At 40.7% G+C, this 20884-nt stretch overlaps 1 protein-coding gene across 4 annotated transcripts in view; it reads left to right on the forward strand.

Moving 5' to 3' along the window:
- PTPN22 (protein tyrosine phosphatase non-receptor type 22) overlaps positions 1-20884 on the forward strand; it is a 72080-nt gene that overhangs the window by 25469 nt on the left and 25727 nt on the right. For 3 of the 4 annotated variants that reach the window (XM_004616255.2, XM_004616256.2, XM_012934434.2), the window contains 7 exons: positions 16-75; positions 650-792; positions 1502-1568; positions 2783-2860; positions 6407-6493; positions 17342-17418; positions 17564-18381. In XM_004616255.2, the coding sequence (XP_004616312.1) occupies positions 16-75; positions 650-792; positions 1502-1568; positions 2783-2860; positions 6407-6493; positions 17342-17418; positions 17564-18381 (1330 nt within the window). The remainder of the gene's footprint in view (positions 1-15; positions 76-649; positions 793-1501; positions 1569-2782; positions 2861-6406; positions 6494-17341; positions 17419-17563; positions 18382-20884) is intronic. The other variant, XM_004616257.2, reaches the window with a different exon arrangement.

Consider the following 20884-nt stretch of genomic DNA (forward strand, 5'->3'; position numbering starts at 1 on the left):
TAATCTACTTCTTAGGAGGCTGAAAAAAGAAAATCTGATTACACAATCAGGATTCTAAAAGCCAAGTTCAATAGCGTAAGTACAGAACAGGGACTGTGAGAACTTGACAGTGTGGAGATCCAGCAGGTTATTTGGGTTGTGTCTGAGACAAAGGGGAGTGATGGGGCCTTTGATGTCTGAAATAAATCTTCACATTCAAAAGAGAGTTGTGGTCTAATCTGGGCTCCCCGATCTGTTCCACCCCATGACACACCTATGAAATGAGAATACTCATAGGGTAAATAGAGACTCCACAGTGAACAGAAGTTGGGAACTGATCTGAGGCTCAGGCTGCACATTCTCTAGAAGCAGAGGGATTTAATGTCTCGCTGTGTCTGTGACCCATTTGAAGCACACCAGTTGGAAAGCTTGGTTTGGATTATTTTCCTAGACCTCCTCTTGTGAGAGAGACAAAGCCTGGCAATAGTTAAGTGACCTGAAATGACTTTTTTTGTGTTCCCAGAGGGCACCAGAGGTCTTTAGGGAGGAAAGCAGCATCAATTGCAAAAAGAAAAAAGTAAAAATAAAAAAATGTTGATGCTAATTGGTAAAATCAGAGGCACTGGAAGTAAAATGACCTCTGAACTGTGCTTTCTCCTACCTTTTATAGGAAACTCGAACCATATACCAGTTTCATTACAAGAATTGGCCTGATCATGATGTACCTTCATCAATAGATCCCATTCTTGAGCTCATTTGGGATGTGCGCTGCTACCAAGAGGACGATGAGGCTCCCCTTTGCATTCATTGCAGGTATGATGCTGGTGTGTGAACCTTCCTCTCAGGCTTCAGAATGAACAATGTCAGTCTGGCCAGGATTTCCAACTTAACTGAAGGAAGACCGAGTTGTTTGGAATGGAAGGTGGTTTAATTTCATAGAATATAGATTACTGTTACTTAGTTTTGCTTTTCCCAGCTAATTAGAGAGGAATCATGCCTAGACAAAAGTGAAACATAAATAGTAGCACTGTAGCACTGTGGTCCTGTTGTTCATCGATTTGCTAGAGTGAGCACCAGTAATGTCTCCATTGTGAGACTTTTTGCTACTGTTCTTGGCATATTGAATATGCCACGGGTAGCTTGCCAGGCTCTGCCATGTGGGCTGGATACTCTCTGTAGCTTGCCGGGCTCTCTGAGAGGGATGGAGGAATCGAACCCGGGTAACATAAATAGTAGAACTTAAATACAATAACCTGAACATTAAGTCAATATTGTTCTGATAAGTAAGCTATTTGTGAACTGGACAGTTTGGGATACACAGGCTGGGAGAAGTGACTTAGGATCTGTCCTGAGGTTTAGTGGGACTGGTCACCATTGACAAATATATTCAGGGAAATACTAAGATTTAAGAAGTTTCACTGCCTCCAGGTGTTTCTCCCCTTACGCCTGCTGGCTTATTCCCAGTTGCAATGACCCACTCTCCTCGTCTATACATACATTCTACTCTGGTCTTTCATTTCAGCGCCGGCTGTGGAAGGACGGGTGTTATTTGTGCTATTGATTACACATGGATGTTGCTAAAAGATGGGGTGAGTTTCAGTGAGCACTTGTCATCTGTCTACTTCATGGTTTTCACACTTAGAAATTGCTTGGTTCTTCCAAATATTTATCTCCATGCTCTTTTCTAGAGCATTTATTGGGAGATCTGCTTTATCAGATGATTAAATTAATTACTCAGTTGGTGGTTCCCAGACAAACAGCATCTGCACAGCTGAGAACTTGTTATGAATGCAAAATCTTGAGGCTCACCAGATAAATCGAAACAAAATTTGTGCGGTCAAGGTCGGGGGCTTCCAGAAAAATTTCCTGGTGCTTTCCAATGCCTTCTAGAATTTGCGAAGCACTCCCTTAAATTAGTACTTTGGTGGGGAGATTTGGGTCCCACATGACAGTACTCCGGGATTCCTCCTGGCTCTGTGTTCAGGGATCACTTCTGGCAGGCTCAGGAAACTGCTCTGGTTCTGCTCAGTAATAGAACACAACCCCTTTCATGCATGCAGGCCCTGGCTAGTAATGCAGCGCTTCCAAATTTAAGAAGGGGGGATGTTTAAAATATGGGCTCTAACCACTAACTGATTTCATAAATGATTGTTTTCTCAGTGTTGAAGCTTCTCCTTTATTATCTTTAACTCCAGACACTATCACCCCATGTGAAATAATTCTGCACAATTTCTTCATTCGTTACCAGGAAAAGTACCAGGTTTTGTTTGTTTGTTGCATATGCTCAGGGGTGACTCCTGGCAGTGCCCAGGGAACTGGTGCCAGAGATTGAACCTGGGTCTACCTCATGCAAGGCAAATGCCTCACTCCTGTCCTATCTCTCTGGCCCTGAAAAATAGCAGGTTCTAAATCATAGTGCAAATATTGAGATATGTCACTGATTTTTAAGATGCAATTTGAGATGGACAGAGAGCTCAGTGGGCTGAGTGCGTGTTCTCCATGCAGGAGAACTGGGTTGAATTCCCCCCAGTGCATGTCTAGGAGAAAGTGTAAGCAGAGATATGCACAGCCTCTGATACTTTGAGGTGCAGCCCCATAACCAAAGAATAGGTAAATAAAAATGCGTCCTCTGGACTGGGGTCGTGACTCAGTGGTAGAGTGCTTGTCCTGACACTGGAAATAAAAAAAAAGCTTCCTTTTCCTGATATTCCTAGTGAAGACAGTAGATGACAAGTAGCAAGACTACAACAGTTTATGAACAAAGATAGAATCAATTACATTCTGTCTTCTTTCTTTTTGATAGATAATTCCTGAGAATTTCAGTGTTTTAAACTTGATCCAGGAGATGCGAACCCAGAGACCTACATTAGTTCAAACTCAGGTACGGACTATGGCAAATAGATCTTGAATCCTGACCCCTCTCTCTGTTAACAGTAAGGATCCCTAATCAGCTCACAGTTCAACAATCTATACCACTTTATTATTAAAGTGTATTGGCTGCTTTCTGTTAATTCTGAATATCTTAGTATTTCCATATCCATTGTCCTGAGTCCAATTTCTTTCATTCTCATATTTCACTCTGTTCAGAAAATCAGAGACTAATATAGTATCTTTTAAATTGAGATACAGTGACCTATAATTTTTTTATTTTTAATTAGTGAATCACTGTGAGGGTACAGTTACAGATTTATACATTTTTGTGCTCATGTTTCCCTCATACAAAGTTCGAGAAACCATCCCTTCACCAGTGCCCATTCTCCACCACAAATAAACCCAGCATCCCTCCTACCCTCCCCAATCCCATCTCCCCCCACCCCACCCTGCCACTGTGGCAGGGTATTCCCTTTTGTAGTGACCTATAATATTGTTAATAATGGTTTTCCAAATACATAATTCCAACACCACACCCACAACCAGTTCAATATAGTATTTCTTAGAAAGGATGTTGAACATACTCTACAAGTTTGATGGGTTTGATCCCCATCATTACATGATCCCCTAAGCAGTGCTAGGATGCCCCAAGCTCCCAGTACTAAGCTACTAGCCCATGAGTACTGCTGGGTATAGCCTCCCCACAAAGCCTGTAACTGAAAAATAAATTAAAAATAAATAAAATCAGAGATGTGTGATTCAGGAGAAGCAGAATTTAGAAAATTTAATTTATGTGTGCATTTTAGGAAATGCTGAAAAATAATAAGTAAAGTCAATCATAATCCTATTACCCAGAGATAAACACTGTTACTATTTCTCTGTAACCTCTTCTGGTATGTTATTTATACTTTAAGAAGCATAATAGTGGGGCTGGAGCTATAGCACAGTGGGTAGGGCGTTTGCCTTGCACGAGGCCGACCCGGGTTCGATTCTCAGCATCCCATATGGTCCCCTGAGCACTGCCAGGAGTAATTTCTGAGTGCAGAGCCAGGAGTAACCCCTGTGCATCGCCAGGTGTGACCCAAAAAGCAAAAAAAAAAAAAAGAAGCATAATAGTGTCAGAGCGACAGTATATCAGGCTGGGCACTTGCCCTGTATGTGGGCAACCCGGGTTCAATCCCTTTAATTTCATATGGTCCCTCGAGCACAGCCAGAAGTTATTCCCAAGTGCAGAGCAACCCCTGAGCATTGCCTGGTGTGACCCCAAAACAAAAACAAAACAAAACAAAAAAAAGGAGAAGCTAATTACAATAGACTATAGAGTTATATGTGCCTCTTGAGTGGCTATAGTATTGAGGGTACTACAACCACTCAAGATGTTTCATACTTGTTTCTTCCATTAGAAAAGTTCTCTGTTTTCCCCTTTTTTTTCTAGTTCAAGTTTTATCTCCTGGGTAAACTCTTCCCAAATATCTCACTATCTACAAGATTAATTTCACTATTATTTCTAGACCAGAAATGTAACCCAAATTGTAAAATGGTCTTCATCTTTAAGATAATTAAGTATTTACTTACTCATTTGTTTCTCATCAAACATTATTAATACTCATTATATAATACTCACACAAAATGTGTTGTGACTACACATTTTTACTTAAACAGCAAGGTTTTTTTTTTGTTAGTAAATCACCGTGAGTACAGTTACAAACTTGTGAACTTTCATGTTTGTATTTGGTTTACATCCCTCCACCAGTGCCCATTCTCCTCCACCAATGTTCCCAGTATCCCTCCTACCACCCCCACCCCAACACCCATCGCCCCACACTGCCTCTGTGGCAGGGCACTCCCTTTTGTTCTCTCTCCTGTTGGATGTTGTAGTTTGCAATAGAGGTATTGAGTGGCCATCATGTTCTGTCTACAGTCCATTTTTGGTACATAGCTTTCAACCCAAGTGGGTCCTCCCAACATTCTTTACTAGGTGTTCCCTTCTCTGTCTCTGCTGCCTTTTGCCCCAGCATGTGAGACCAGTTTCCAAGCTTAAACAGCAAGTTTTTAAGGTGTTTAAAACACTCCGGAATGACTTTGCTCATGACTTAAGAGGTAAAACAGTTGACAAATGGTAGTTCAGATACATTCATCTTGAAGTTGTGAATTGAGGGGAAAAAATGAAGAGCTTTTATCATATAAAAATATTTTTGACCACAGGTTTTCCACTAATAGCTACTGGAAAAAGAAGAGCTTTTTTTCATGTGTGTTGACTGTAGGTGTTTTATCTATATTCAACTCAGCAAAGGAAAGTTTGTGTGACACGAGAGCATTGGTTGGTTTAGCGCTTAGATTTAAAAGAAGGCTGATCCATGTAAACATATCAAGGCTCCAAGAAAGATGCCAAGTAATTGTCTAACATTAAATTGAAATATTGAATTCTTAAAACCTCATTCCAAATCAGAAGTTCATTTCAGACCTCCTTTGAAGAGTTGGGAGACAGGTGAAACAATCTGGCATTATCAATTAAAGACTAGCTGAATAAATATTTCATTCATTGCAGCTGCTTTTTCTGGCACCCTTCAAACCAGGAAATAACTCTGTAACCAGATAAGTGCTTCCTGTCTGATTTTTCCTTTCCTCTAAATGAAACTAAAAAAAATTTCAATGCTATGTGAGTTATTTAGACTCTACCCATTTTTCCTGCTTAAACTATCTTTGGAAAAGTTGTACTTTATTTGTACAAATGGGGAAAGACTTGTTTAAGTCCATTCACATGCAAGGCAAAGCAGAACAGTAAAACCCCATTAGCCTTGTCATTGTAGAGGTCTATATAACTTCTTTATGTGAAATCCTTTTTAATAACCACACATTTCCAAATTCCATTTAGCAATCTATCTTTACTTTGGAATTTTATTAGGCAAATGTTCAAGAACCTGACTTAAGGCACCCAGTTTAGAGTCAGAGAGCTTCAAGTTCTAACCCAAGTCCTGAAGATTACTTAGGAATTTCCTTGGGGAAATTGTGTATGAACAGGAGTACTCGTCTAGCTACTTTGTAGATTAGTTGTGAGGATCAAGTTAAGTAATACACACTGAAGCTATCTGTCTCCCTACCAAACACAATCTACCTATCTTTTTCTAGAAAAGATGAATATGTATTAATAAAAAACAAACCCACCATGAAATAACTTTTTTTCCAAGTGTGAACAAGAAAACAGAATTAGAGGGATGATGGAAGAAGGAAAAGTAAGATCGTGGGCTTAGAACATAAAAAAAAAAACCCAAAACTAAAACAGACTACAGAAAGGTCTTGTACATTAGTTAGAGGTAGATCCAATATTTATATGTTTTAGCAGGAAATTTGAAATCTGAAATGGCTATTCAAACAGAAAACAGAACACAAATAAAACAGGAGTTAAACTATGTCTTTATCTCTTTATCTGTACTGCCTAGATATATACTAGTATACACACAATATCTATAACATAGAAACTTGGCATTCTTCCTCCTGAAATATGATTCTGTCAAAGAATCATATTTTTGTTTATTTTCATTTCTAATACTTTCAGGAACAGTATGAACTGGTCTACAAAGCTGTATTAGAGCTATTTAAGAGACAGTTGGAAATTATCAGTGATAACCATTCTGGAATGGAGGTAAGCCTTTTTTATTCTTAATTTTTTTCCTTTTCTAATAATTTTTTAAATTTTTTTATATGAATCACCGTGAGGTAGTTACAGACTTACAACTTACGTGCTTACGTTTCAGTCATACACTGATCAAGTACTCATTCCTCCATCAGTGCCTATTCTCCACCACCAATGATCCCAGTATCAATTCCCACCATCACCACCCTTCCTACCCACCCCGCCCCGCCTCTGTAGTAGGGCATTCACTTTTGCTCTCACTCTCTCTCCTTTTGGGTGTTGTGGTTTGCAATATAGGTATTGAGTGGCCATCTTGTTCGGTCTATAGTATACTTTTAGCTCGCATCTCCCATCCCAAGCAAGTCCTCCAAGCACCCTTTACTTGGTGATCCTTTCTCTATCTGAGCTGCCTTTTCCCCCAGCATATGAGACCAGCTTCCAAGCTGTGGAGCAATCCTCCTAGTACACATCTCTACTATTCTTGGGTGTAAGTTTCACATTCTGTTACTTTATATTCCACAAATGAGTACTATCTTTCTATGTCTCTCCCTCTCTTTCGGACTCATTTCACTCAACATGATACTTTCCATGTTGATCCACCTATATGAAAATTTCATGACTTCATCTTTTCTAACAGCTGCATAGTATTCCATGTATAGATGTACCAAAGTTTCTTTAACCAGTCTGTTCTGTTCTGAGGCACTTGGGTCTTTTCCAGATTCTGGCTATTGTAAACAGTACTGCAATGAACATACAAGTGTAGATGTCATTTCTACTATATGTTTTTGCCTCTCTGAGATATATTCCCAGAAGTGGTATCGCTGGGTCAAATGGGAGCTCAATTTCTAATTTTTTGAGAAGTGTCCATATTGTTTTCCAAAAGGGTTGAGCCAGTCAGCATTCCCACCAGCAGTGAAGGAGGGTCCCTTTCTCTCCACATCCTTGCCAACACTGGTTGCTTTTGTTCTTTTGGAAGTGGGCTAGTCTCTGTGAGTTGAGATGATATTTCATTGTTGTTTTGATCTGCATTTCTCTGATGATTAGTGATGAGGAGCATTTTTTCATGTGCCTTTTGGTCACTCGGATTTCTTTGAGAAAGTTTCTGTTCATTTCATCACCCCATTTTCTGATGGGGTTGGATGTTTTCTTCTTGTAGAGTTCAACCAGTGCCTTGTATTTCCTTGATATCAGCCTCTTATCAGATGGGTATTGGATGAATATACTTTCCCATTCTGTAGATTGTTTTTGTATTCTGGTCACGGTATCTTTTGATGTGCAGAAGCTTCTTAGTTTAGATAGTCCCATTTGTTGATCTCTGTTTCAACTTGTTTGGTCAGTGTTGTGTCATCTTCGCAGATACCGTTAGCTTCAATTTCAATGTCATGGAGGGTTTTGCTGACCTTGTCTTCAATGTACCTTATGGATTCTGGTCTGATGTTGAGGTCTTTAATCCATTTTGATCTGAGTTTTGTGCATGGTGTTTGGTAGAGGTCTGAGCCCATTTTTTTTTTTTTGCATGTAGTTGTCCAGTTTTGTTAGCACCATTTGTTAAAGAGACTTTCCTTCCTGAACTTCACATTTCTTGCTCTCTTATCAAAGATTAAATGATCATATATTTGAGGGTGTGTGTATGGGTATTCCACCCTGTTCCATTGGTCTGAGACTCTGCCTTTATTCCAGTACCATGCTGTTTTAATTGTTACCACTTTGTAGTAAAGTTTAAGGTTGGGGAGGGTGATGGAGCGATAGCACAGCGGGGAGGGCGTTTGCCTTGCACTCAGCTGACCCGAGTTCAAATCCCAGCATCCCATATGGTCCCCTGAGCACCGCCAGGAGTAATTCCTGAGTGCAGATCCAGGAGTAACCCCTGTGCATTGCTGGGTGTGATCCAAAAAGCAAAAAAAAAAAAAGTGATAAGGGGGTGTTGAAGCCTCCAACTACTATTGTGTGGCTAGTAACAGTCCTCCTTAAAATCTGTTAGCAGTTGTTTTAAGAATTTAGGTGATCCCTCATTAGGTGCATATACGTTTAGGAGTGTGATTTCTTCCTGCTGTATATATCCCTTGATTAATAGAAAATGGCTTTTTCTGTCCCTTCTAATCTTTTCAACCTGAAATATATGTTGTCAGATACTAGTATGACCACCCTGGCTTTTTTGAGGGAGTTGTTTGCTTGTAAAATTGTTTTCCGTCCTTTGACTTTGAGTCTGTGTTTGCTCTGACTGTTCAGATGTGTTTCTTGTAGGCATGTGAGACCAGCTTCCAAGCCATGGAGCCAACCTACTGGGTACTTATTTCTACTATTCTTGGATATTAGTCTCCTATTCTGTTATTTTATATTCCACAGATGAGTGCCGACCGGAGTTCGATTCTTCCGCCCCTCTCGCAGAGACCGGCAAGCTACCGAGAGTATCAAGCCCGCGCGGCAGAGCCTGGCAAGCTACCTGTATGTATTGCATATGCCAAAAACAGTAACAATAAGTCTCTCAATGAGAGACGTTACTGATGCCCGCTCAAACAAATCGATGAGCAACGGGATGACAGTGACAGTGACAGTGACAGATGAGTGCAATCTTTCTATGTCTGTCTCTCTCTTCCTGACTCATTTCACTTAGCATGATACTTTCCATGTTGATCCACTTATATGCAAAGTTCATGACTTCAATTTTTCTAACAGCTGCATAGCATTCCATTGTATAGATGTACCAGGGTTTCTTTAACCAGTCATCTGTTCTCGGGCACTCGGGTTTTTTCCAGATTCTGGCTATTGTAAACAGTGCTGTGATGAACATATAAGTGCAGATATCATTTCAACTATACTTTTTTGCTTCTCTGGGGAATATTCCCAGTAGTGGTATTGCTGGGTCAAATGGGAGCTCAATTTCTAATTTTTTGAGAAGCGTCCATATTGTTTTCCAGAAGGGCTGAACCAGTCAGCATTCCCACCAGCAGTGTAGAAGGGTCCCTTTCTCCCCATATCCTCTACAACAATGGTTGCTTTTGTTCTTTTGGATGTGTGCCAGTCTCTGTGGTATGAAGTGGTATCTCATGGTTGTTTTGATCTGCATCTCCCTGATGATTAGTGATGTAGAATTAGGTAATGGAGGTTGAGCTGTAAGTCCAATGTGCTGGGAAAGGGGAAAATAACTGCGGCCGGAGGCTACGCCCAGCACGCGGGCCTACCTGTCAGTGGGAGGGTGGGAGGGGCCACTTATGTTCCTGCTGCTGCTTTCCTCCAATTCTCTCTGCTTCGATCCTGAGGCTTGGTGGGCGGGTGGGGGGGGGTGCCTTTTGGTGGCGCTCCTCAGGAGCCTCTGCTGGGGCTGGGGTCTTGCAGTTTCCGGGGGTCGGGGGGGGGCTTACTTTATTTTTTAACTGAATCACAGTTACAAAGTGTTCATGTAACTTATGTTCATGGTTACAGTCATAGACTGCTCCACACCCATCCTTTCACCATTGTACATTTCCCATCATCAGTGTCCCCAGTTTCCATCCTGCCCCCACCCACTGCCTGTCTCTATGGCAGACACCTTCCTCCCTCCCTCCTTCCCTCCCTCCCCCGCCCCTTTCTCTGCTTTCTTTTAGGCAAATTGTGGTTTGCAACACAGATACTGAAAGGTTATCAGGTATATCCCTTCATCTACTTTCAACATTCAGTTCTTGTCCAAAATGATCATTTCCAATTATTAATGTCATACTGATCCCTTCTCTGTTCTAACTGCTCTTAGCCCCCAGACACTCTTGTGGCAAGCTTCCAACCACTGACCAGTCCTCCTGGACCCTGTTTTTCTTGGTCTGGGATATTAGCCTCATTATACACACACACACACACACACACACACACACACACACACACACACATATATATAATAGAGGTAAACCATTAGCTTGTTGCTACTTTTTTTTTTTTTTTTTGCTTTTTGGGTCACACCCAGTGATGCTCAGGGGTTACTCCTGGCTTTGCACTCAGGAATTACTCCTGGTGGTGCTTGGGGGATTATATGGGATGCCGGGGATTGAACCCGGGTTGGCTGCGTGCAAGGCGAACACCCTACCCGCTGTGCTATCACTCCGGCCCCCAGGTTGTTGCTACTTTTTTCCCCCTCTCATATTTGATTTTGAGGGATCGCAAAAACAAGGGATCTCAGATTAGATGGATGATACAACTTTTTTACTATTTTGGGGATAGTAAAACGTTTTGGGGATCACCAGGGGAGCTCCAGAATACTCCCAGCTCTTGTGTTGAGGGTCACACTGGTGGTGCTGGGAACCATGGGGTGAGAGACACATGTATGATAACTATCTTAACCACCATACTACCTCTCTGGCTCCAACTTTTTACAGTTTATGATATTGAAATGGAGACACAGATGTTCAACTTGGACTGCATTTATAAACTTGCAGAGAACAGATGGATGGTGGCACTTTAATTTAGAAATATTATCTCTTAGTTATCTATAGTTTCCAGCCATATTTAGGAACAATGAGAGTGAATGAAAGGGCGAGTGTATATTCTGATCCCATGTTTTAGATGTGTTGTGAGTTAGAAAAGAGACTGACAGAAAGCGAAATCATGGTTGAGTCCTGATGTCCTAACTGCTCTTCATCTCCAGACACTTATTTGTGATGTGTGTGTGTGTACTAAAATAGTTTTGTTTAAAGAAAGTTTTCTAAATAGGGGACCAGAGTAATAGAGCAACAGTACAGCGGGTAGGGTGTTTGCCTTGCACATAGCCAACCTAGGTTCTATCCCCAGCATCCCATATGGTTCCCCAAGAACCACTAGGAGTAATTCCTGAGTCAGAGCCAGGGGTAACCCCTGAGGATCATTGGGTGTGACCCCCAAAGAAAAAGAAATAATAATAAATATAATTTTCTAAACAGAAAGGAAATGGTGGAGGAAGGACATAGTAAGCAATGATGTAGGTAAATATAATAAGCTCTCCTTTCCCTTGAGTTTTCTAAATTGATGATTAGAGCAAATTTAACACTGATGTGGTTGGTGGGAAGGTATTTAAGATATTATAAACAGGGTAGGCTTAAGGACTTAAAGCAAAGTAAGTTTTCTATACTTAAAATAATAATACCTGTTTAATCAGATGTTACAAATATATATTGATTGTGTATAAAGTCTATAGGTACATATAAGTGTTTGTCCAATGGACCACTACTGAATAAGACATAGAGACATTCAGAAACACTATAGGTAAATAAAAATGAAATTTTAGGAGCCAGTGAGATAGTACCTTGTGTGAACATATTCCAGTTTGATCCTGAATAGTAGCAAGAGTGATGTTGAGCCAAGAGTACGATTGCTTGTGGCCATCAATTAAAAAAAATTCTAAAAATTTAGGAAAAGGGTGTAAAATAAAGAAAAATAATGCTCCAGGGGTCAAGGTTTTTGCCTTGCATGCGTCTTACTTGGGGTCCATTACTGGCACCTATATGGTCCCCTAAGGAGTGATCCCTAAGAGTAGAGCAAGGAGTAAGCCCCGAACACCACCAGGTATGACCCCCAAAGCAAAAAGTAAATAAATTAAATAAAAATATGATTGAACTTGATGCTGTCTATAAGAAACACACTTCAAATAGATCAGTTGGCTTAAAGAATTGGAAAAAAGATGTATCTGAAAACATAAATTAAAAAAAACAGGAATATCTTTAGTAACATCAGTTAAAATAGACTTCAGAGAATAGAAAATAATCACAGACAGGGAGATTATATATTGATAAAGAGCCAAACTATCAATTAAATATAGTAGTCCTAATTGTGCAAAACCAAACAGCACTGCAAAATATGTGAGGCAAAATGGAAGAATTGAAAGGAAGAACAAATAACTGCTATGATATAAGAGACACCAATGCTTTCTTCCAACAACTGCTATAAATCCAAAGAAAATTATCAAGAATATATAACTCTACTGCTTCAGCAACCATCAGGATCAAGTCCATAATCAGGAAACTTCACACCCAAGCTCATCCTTCCACCTAGGGAAGTGCTGGAAGGAACCCACTTACCCATCTGACACATCCCATCAACTCCAGCCCACAGCCGAGGTCCTGAAAGGAAAAACAAATCCTCAAGCCAAGAACAGCACTTCCTGAGTCAGAAAGAGAGAGACCGACATACAAAGATCGAGCTCATCTGTGGAATATAAAATAATAGAATAGGAGACTAACACCCAAGAATAGTAGAAATTTGTACCGGGAGGTTGGCTCCATGATTTGGAAGCTGGCCTCACATGCTGGGGGAAAAGGCAGCTCAGGGAGACAAGGGAATAACAAGTAAAATGTGGTTGGAGAACATGCTCAGGAAGGGAGATGTGTGCTGAAAGTAGACTATAGATTGAACACAATGGCCACCCAATACCCCTATTGCAAACCACAACACCTAAAAGGAGAGATAGAACAAAAGGGAATGCCCTACCACAGAGGCAGGATGGGGTGGGGAGGATGGGATTGGGGAGTGGGAGGGGTATTGGGTTCATTGGTGGTGGAGAATGGGCACTGGTGGAGGGATGGGTTCTTGAACATTGAATGACAGAAACACAAGCACGAAAATGTGTAAATCTGTAACTGTACCCTCATGATAATTCACTAATTAAAAAATAAAAAAGGAACAGCATTTTCTAGGATAAAAACAGGGGAAAGGCTAGCAACAGAATGAATGAGAAAGAAATCTCTTCAGAAATAAATCTGAATGTCACAGAAGTGGGGAGTCTTCTAGACAATGAATTTTAAGTATCTTTCATGAAGAAAATCAATGAAAAGCATCATCTGAACACTAACACAGAATGAAACATGAATGAAATGAAACAGAGAGAGTTTCTCATAAGAGATCAGAGAAAAAAACCCAAAAAACTTCAAGCAATGATATGAAAAGCAAATGAAGACACCCATTGGGAAATACTAGAGTCTTTAAAGCCTTAAGAGATTGATAGAAATCAAAGTCTTTTAAGTACATTAGAAAAATTAATGTTGGGCTGGAGCACAGCAGGCATGGCATTTGCCTTGCACGTGGCTAACCCAGGTTCAATTCCCAGTGTCCCATATGGTCCCCTGGGCATCACCAGGGGTAATTCCTGAGTGCAGAGCCAGGAGTAACCCCTGTGTATCACCAGGTGTGACACAAAAAGCAAAAAAAAAAAAAAAAAGAAGAATGTTAGAATAACGAGAATACCAGAAGATGAGAGAGAGAAGGGAAGAGTGTCCAGTTAAGGAGATAAATAGCTAAAAACTTCCCAAAGTTAAAGAAAGATCTAACCACAGAAGGTCAAGAAGCTGAGAGAACACTCACATTTCTAAATGCAAAAGTATATACCCAAGACATATCATTATTCAATTCTCAAAAGTCAGCAAAAAATGCAGAAAAAATATTTAAAGCATCTAGTGGGGGGAAGGAAAACATACAAAGGCACCCTGATCAAACTTTCACCAGACTTCTCAGCAGAAGCGCTGTAGCATATGAGAGAGTGGAATGATTATTCACAGTTCCAAAAGATCTTCCAAAAATATTTTACCTTGGGGCTGGAGAGTTACTACGCAGGTAAGCATTTGCCTCACATGCAGCCAACCTGGGTTCGATTCCTGGAACCCCCTATGATACCCTGAGTCCACCAGGAGTAATTCCTGAATGCAGAGTCAGGAATTCCTGAGCATTTCTGGATGTGGCCCTCAAACAAACAAGCAACAACAAAAGAATATTCTACTCTCTAACCCTGCAAAATCATCATTTAAATATGATGGAGAAATAAAAATTTTCCTACATGAACAAAGAGCTAACAGAGTTTAGCATCATCAGATCTGAAAATGCTAACTACAGTCCTTGAAAAGAAAAAAAAATTCAATACAGCACTAAATTTTGAGCATGGTGATAAATAGGAACACAGAGTTACAAACATAGCCAAGAATCAGATGAGTGAACAGAACATCAGAGGGAAGGAAGACAGTGTCTGTTGTCTGAATCTGACCAGTTGGTACTGCACAGCAAAGTCCCTCCTTGTTAGAGGGATATACAGTTCCCATAGCACCACAAAACAAAAATCTGGAGCAGAGATACTTAGAAGAAAAAAAGGATCAATATGGTGGAATCACCAGGAAAAATAACATCAACAGCCAAATGGAAAGACAAATATTAACAAATGGCGGGGCGGGGGAACAGATATAGAAAACTGTCACTGTCACTGTTATCCCGTTGCTCATCGATTTGTTCTAGTGGGCATCAGTAACGACTCTCATTGAGGGACTTATTGTTACTGTTTTTGGCATATCCAATAAGCACGGGTTGCTTGCCAGGCTCTGCCATTCAGGCTCCATATTCTCGGTAGCTTGCCAGGCTCTCTGAGAGGGGCGGAGGAATAGAACACAGGTCGGCCTCGTGAAAGGCAAACGCCCAACCGCTGTGCTATATCGCTTCAGCCCAGATATAGAAAACAACTAGAAAAAAATAGAATGGTAGTTAGCCACCAAATATCAATAATCACTCTAAGCTCAGCTTTAAGGGGTGTGAACAGAAGTTATTTGTGCACATATATATACCAGTCCTCTGTTTTATTGTTCTGGGTCCTGTTTTTCCATTACTGAAAGTGGAGCACTAAAGTCTTTGTATCAGTTTCCTAGGCCTGCTGTAACAAGTACTACTGTGAGGTTGCATTAAATTTAAAGCAAACTTACTTTCTCACAGATCTGGAGTCGGGAAGCCTGAAGCCAAGGGGTCAGCAGAGCCAGGCTCTGTGACGGCACTAACTTTGCTGGCCTCCTGCAGTTTCTGGACATAGCCAGCAATCCTCGGGTTCAATGGCTGACAGATCCATTACTCCCATCTCCCGTTCAGCATCATATCACATTCTCCCATGTGTTCCTGGGTCTCTATTTCCTCTTCTAAGGACACAAATCATTGTACTGGATCCCACTCTAATCCAGCATGACTGACCTTAACCAATTACATCTGAAAAGACCTATTTCCCCTAGTATCAGAAGTTAGATTTCAGGGTATCCTGCTGAAATAGATGCTTAACAGGTGGAATGTTACAATTGTCTATGTTTTCAGCCTTTGCACATCTCTGGAATCAGAATATATTTTACAATTGACAATTATCTTTGATTTCATGAGCCACAGCATCAAATGTCATAATGTGATGTGCTACGAAAAAAAATCAAGATTAAGGGCTGCTAGGAAGGCATGTAGAATGTGATTTTAGGTTGAGTGCTTAGGGATAAATTTCTTATGCAGGTGATAATTAAACAGATTAATTATTTGAAAGAAACTGGCTATGCAAAGTTGGAAGCAATACTATTTTGATCTGAGGGAGTAGTAGCTATAAAAGCCTTGAGTTGGAAATAAATTTGGCATGCTTATGGAATGGCAAGAAAACCCAATAGCAAGAATGTAATGATGATAAGGGTAAACTAAGACCAAATTAGATGAAGAACCTAAGAACTTAATAAGAAACTACTGGAACTTTATAAGATATAATACAGGGGTTAAATTTCTTGCCTTGCAAGCTACCATTACTAGTTTGATCCCCAACACTACTTATGGTCCCCGAACCATCACCGAGAGAGATCCTTGAGCACAGAGGCAGAAATAAGCCCTAAGCCCTGCTGAGTGTGGCCCCCAAACAGAACAAAACCAAAAAAGTACCTATTAGCTTTAACTTGATAAATTCCTAAAGGTTATCTTGCAAAACAGAAAGATCCCCACATTTGTAAGGATACTACAAAGCAAATTCCTTCTAGTTTCTAACACAATTAATCATTTATTCTGACCCTTTTGTTCTACATATGTGAACAAGCTCTTACTAAGTTTAATATTTTGGGGTTTTATAAAACTTAAACGTGGTAAGAGAGAGTCCACCAAATAGTGCTCAGAGGCTACGTGTGGCTCTGTACTTGAAGATTGCTCCCAGTTGTTCTTGGGAAACTGTGGAACCAAGAATCTTTAAAAAATTTAGGGGAGGAAGAGATGGTATAGCCAGGAAGGTGCTTGCCTTGCATACAGCTGACCCCAGTTCAACCCCCAGCACCACATATGGTTCCCCAAATGCCACCAGAAGTGATTCCTGAGCACAGAGCCAGGAGTAATTTTTGAGAGCCTCTAGGTGTGTTCCCCCATTAATGAAAACATTTTTTCTCTCCACTCATACTTCCCTTTGTTACAGCTGCTTTGCTGCAGTGACAGAGAACCTGGGCGGTGTAGGGGTGGTGTTCACGTTCTCAGATGCAGTGCTCTGGGCGGGTGTGCATATCAGATTGCAGTGCTCCCATTCCCACACCTGTGCTCACTAAGGTTTGCATTCCTTTAGTGATGGTGCTGGTACACATGCCTACTGTGGCCACACACCCCTTTTTTGTTTAGTTTTCAGACCACACCCAAAAGTACTGAGGGCTTACTCCTGGTTCTGTACACAGGGATCACTCCTGGTGGGGTTTGGGGGACCATATAGGGTGCTAGGGGCCAAACCCAGGTAGGCTGCATGCAAGGCAAACACCCTACCCACTATACCACACCAGCTCTCACACCAGCTCTCACCCCATCCCTTTGGTGCTACTTACACTCCTGGCGGTGGTGACAAAGAGCTCAGACAACAGAGTTGCCAGATTCAAAGACTCAAGTTGCTAGGATTCTAGTTAGTGCATGTGGGACACCAGGGATTTTAACTTGTGACCATGTGTGCAAGGCAGTGCTCAAGCCCCTGAACTATTCCTCTGGGTCCTGGATTTAATATTTTGGAAAGACATTTAACCCAAATTTTAAGAAATCTTTATATTTTCTTAAAAAGTACTTCTCAGTAACATATGTGTTGAAATATCTCATTGTCATTGATTTATAAAAATAAATCTCTTGTTTCTCTTGAAGTTTCCTGCAAAATATTCAATTCCTCAGCAAAACCCTACTCTACAACAAGACTATTACTCTTCAAATTTACCAAGCATGTGAGTATAATTTTATACATGTCAATATTGTCTAATTCTGTCTGGGAGTGCCAGCTCAAGCTCCTACTTCACTGAGATGCTGGGTTGAAGATACGGACAAGGGTTCAGTGGGTGTGATACCATTATTCCTTTATTTTTATTTTAGCAGCATGAAAGAAACAAAGATGAATCCACAGACAAAACAAAGAATAGAGGGGACAAAAGCCAAAGCTTCTTCCACTGATCTCAGGACTTCTGAATTTAGTGAAAAAGAAGGGTTACCTCTGTACCATATGAAAGAGAGCAATTCTTTGGAGTTTGGGGAGCTTAATAGTGGGTCTACCAAAAATGCTGACACCACCATAAAACAGGAGCCAAGGGCGTTTCCAATGACTGGAGAGCTTCGTCAGAAGCATCAGAGTGTGGACTTGAGTTCCATTTTGCTGGAGGTGCATGCTCATTCTAAATCTGCAAAGGCCGCAGCAGGATGCTTTCCTTCAAAGGGTTCAATCACAAGGACCAAATCCACTCCCTTTGAATTTACTCATCAGAGAGACACAAAAGACTTGAACAGAAAGGAAAATTTTCCTTGTTTGGACTCTCAACCACATTCTTGTTTCAAACAGGATCAAAAAATGACGCGTCTTTCTTCAGCAGAACTGAATTATTCACTGTCACATGACTCTAAGCACCAAATATGTAATGCCTCTGTAGAAGAATGGCATGAGTCCCATGCTTTCAACGAGTATTTCTACATGTCTTTAGTGGAAGATCCTTATTTTTCATCATTGTCTCCAAGTAGTACTGGCTCTAAGATGTCGCTGGATTTACCTGAGAAGCAAACTGAGACTGTCTTACCTTGTTCTCTGTTGTCAACATCTGCTACAACTCTCTTTTCTCATCACAACAGTTCACAGGATTCTTTAGCATTGACACATCCAACTAATTTCCCCCTTTCATTGAACCAAGAGATAGCAGTTGTAGGTAAGTTAAAAAAGAAAAATTGTAGGAAAATTTCTCTTTCATTTGTTGTGTTATTTTGCTAGGAAAGTTAGGGGTCAAATTACTGTTCTGGGGAGCAGACAAATTAGGGCTGCATCCAACGCAGGACCTCACACATGAAAAGCAAGGGTTCTGCCACTAAGTCATGCTCCAGATTCCTCAATTTCACTTTATTTCTATAAGGAGATTTGTGCCTCTTCTCATTCTTCTGTCCTTGCTTTTCTCTGTCTCTTTCTTGTTTTCCTTTCCTCTGCTCAGAAAAATGCTTCAGGAGTTTTACTGATGTAATAATTTGAAAACAGCAATAGAGAAATAGGCAGTATTCCATAAAACAGGCAACCATGGAGGCAGTCAGATGTGGAACAATAACCATGCCATCAGACGTGCGTCCAGGGGGATCATCCTCGCTCTTAGAAATGTGTGTCAGAAGTCAGAAGTCATATCAACTCTCAATGTGTAGGAAACAACTTCAAAAATAAAGAGCCAAAAAGATCTGATGAAGAGCATCACATGGTTACTCAGAATTTTAATTATATAATCATATGGCTATAATGAGTTGAACAAATTCCTAAGAATTTAATTTTCTTCCTGAAGAAGGCTGAGGATCTGATTTCTCGTGCATTTGTAGTATCTATGTAGAATGAGATTGCATTTAGCATTCTGTGTGAGATTTTAATCCTACATACACCATATTTCCATACTTTTTTTTTTTTTTTTGCTTTTTGGGTCACACCTGGTGATGCACAGGGGTTACTCCTGGCTCTGCACTCAGGAATCACTCCTGGCGGTGCTCAGGGGACCATATGGGATGCTGGGAATCAAACCCGGGATATTTCCATACTTTTAAAAGTTTGGGGTTTTGCCTATGACATATATTATTTTTGCTTTATGAGTGGTTTGAAATAATTCAGGTAGAGCTCATTATATTAGTTTGATGTGGAAGATAGTATAGAAAGTAAAAAGCTGGGGTCAGCAGGGAAAGAGCCCCTGAGCACATCAGGAGCAAGTCCTGAGCAGAGAGCCAGGAGAAGCCCTGCGTAAAGCAGGGTGTTCCCCAACCCCCCACCGGCTACCCCTCCCCTCCTGAATATAAAGGAAAACAAAAAGCAAGTTTGGCTTTTGTTTTCGCAGAATTGAAAGGGAGTGACACCCCAGTGGGGCTGTGAACCTAGACACTCAGTCCTAGGGTGCAAGGCTGGAGTTTCATGTCTGGTCCAACAATATGGTGCTGTTCGGACCCCAGTGAGCTGGGACCACCAGGACCATATTTGGCAGTACTTTGGGAACTGTGTGTGCCTCCTCTGAGCGATTGCCCCAACCCCAACTTCAGTTTTCCTATGTATACTATCAGAAATCTAAACATTTCACCTGGATAGTGTTATAATTTTTGCCCAATAACATTATTTGTGCAGTGTTTTATTTTATTTTATTTTATTTGTGACTTTGGAGCCACAGCTGGCGATGCTCAAAGGTTACTCCTAGGTCTGTGCTCAGGAATCACTCCTGGTGGTGCATGGAGACCATATGGGATGCTGGGAATCAAACTCTGGTGTCCACATGCAAGGCAAGTGTCTCACCAGCTGTACTATCGCTCCAGCCCCGCCATACAGTGTTTTAATACAGATGCATAGTTTTGTTACTAAAATATCCTATATTATTTTAGCATGTTATCTTATTTTGCAGCTTACAGGAATTTTATTTTTCTCGATATCTTTTTCTAAGCATCATCATTAAAAAGCATCCTATTTAAGATTAATAACATCGACACCTCTGCCATCTGGTGGCACTTTCTTATAATAACATTTAAAATTTTCTACGAAAAAAATCAAAATACTCTTAAAAAGTGATAGAAATAGAAAACCCTGCAAATACCCATGTCATTAATATTTGTAAAATGAGAGTGGGAGCCATAGTACAGTGGGTGGGGTTCTTTCTTTGCTCCAGGCCGACTTAAGTTCAATTCCTGGCATCCAACAGGGTCTCCCCAAGCATTGTCAGGACTAATTCCTGAGTGCAGAGTCAGGAGTAACCCGTAAGCATTGCCAGGTGTGTTCCCCCACCTCAAAACATTTTTTAAAAAAGCTAAGAATGTGTTTGTAAAATAAAGAAGAGAGCGGTACTAGGGAGATGACTCAATGGACTGGAGCACGTGCTCTGCGCGCAGGAGTCCTAACTTGGACCTCAGGCACAGTGTCGTGCCCGAGCACTGCTGGGAGTGACCCCAACCACAGAGCCAGAACTATCTCCAGCTCTGGCCCCCAAATCAAGACATAAATTACTTTTTTTAATTCAAAGGACAAATAAAGTGATAAAAAGAGGGCTGGTGCTTTGTATATAGAAAGTCCTTGATTTGACTCATAGCACTGCCAGAAAAAGAGAAAAAAAAACTATTAAGATCTTTGTAGTTTTACTTAGTAAAATGAATCTGGTGTCTCAACATATTTTAGGATGTGTTATTCTGTGTAAAATTAAAGTTATATAGAAA

This window comes from Sorex araneus, chromosome 5 (assembly GCF_027595985.1).
Source record: "Sorex araneus isolate mSorAra2 chromosome 5, mSorAra2.pri, whole genome shotgun sequence".
Taxonomy (NCBI): Eukaryota; Metazoa; Chordata; class Mammalia; order Eulipotyphla; family Soricidae; genus Sorex; species Sorex araneus.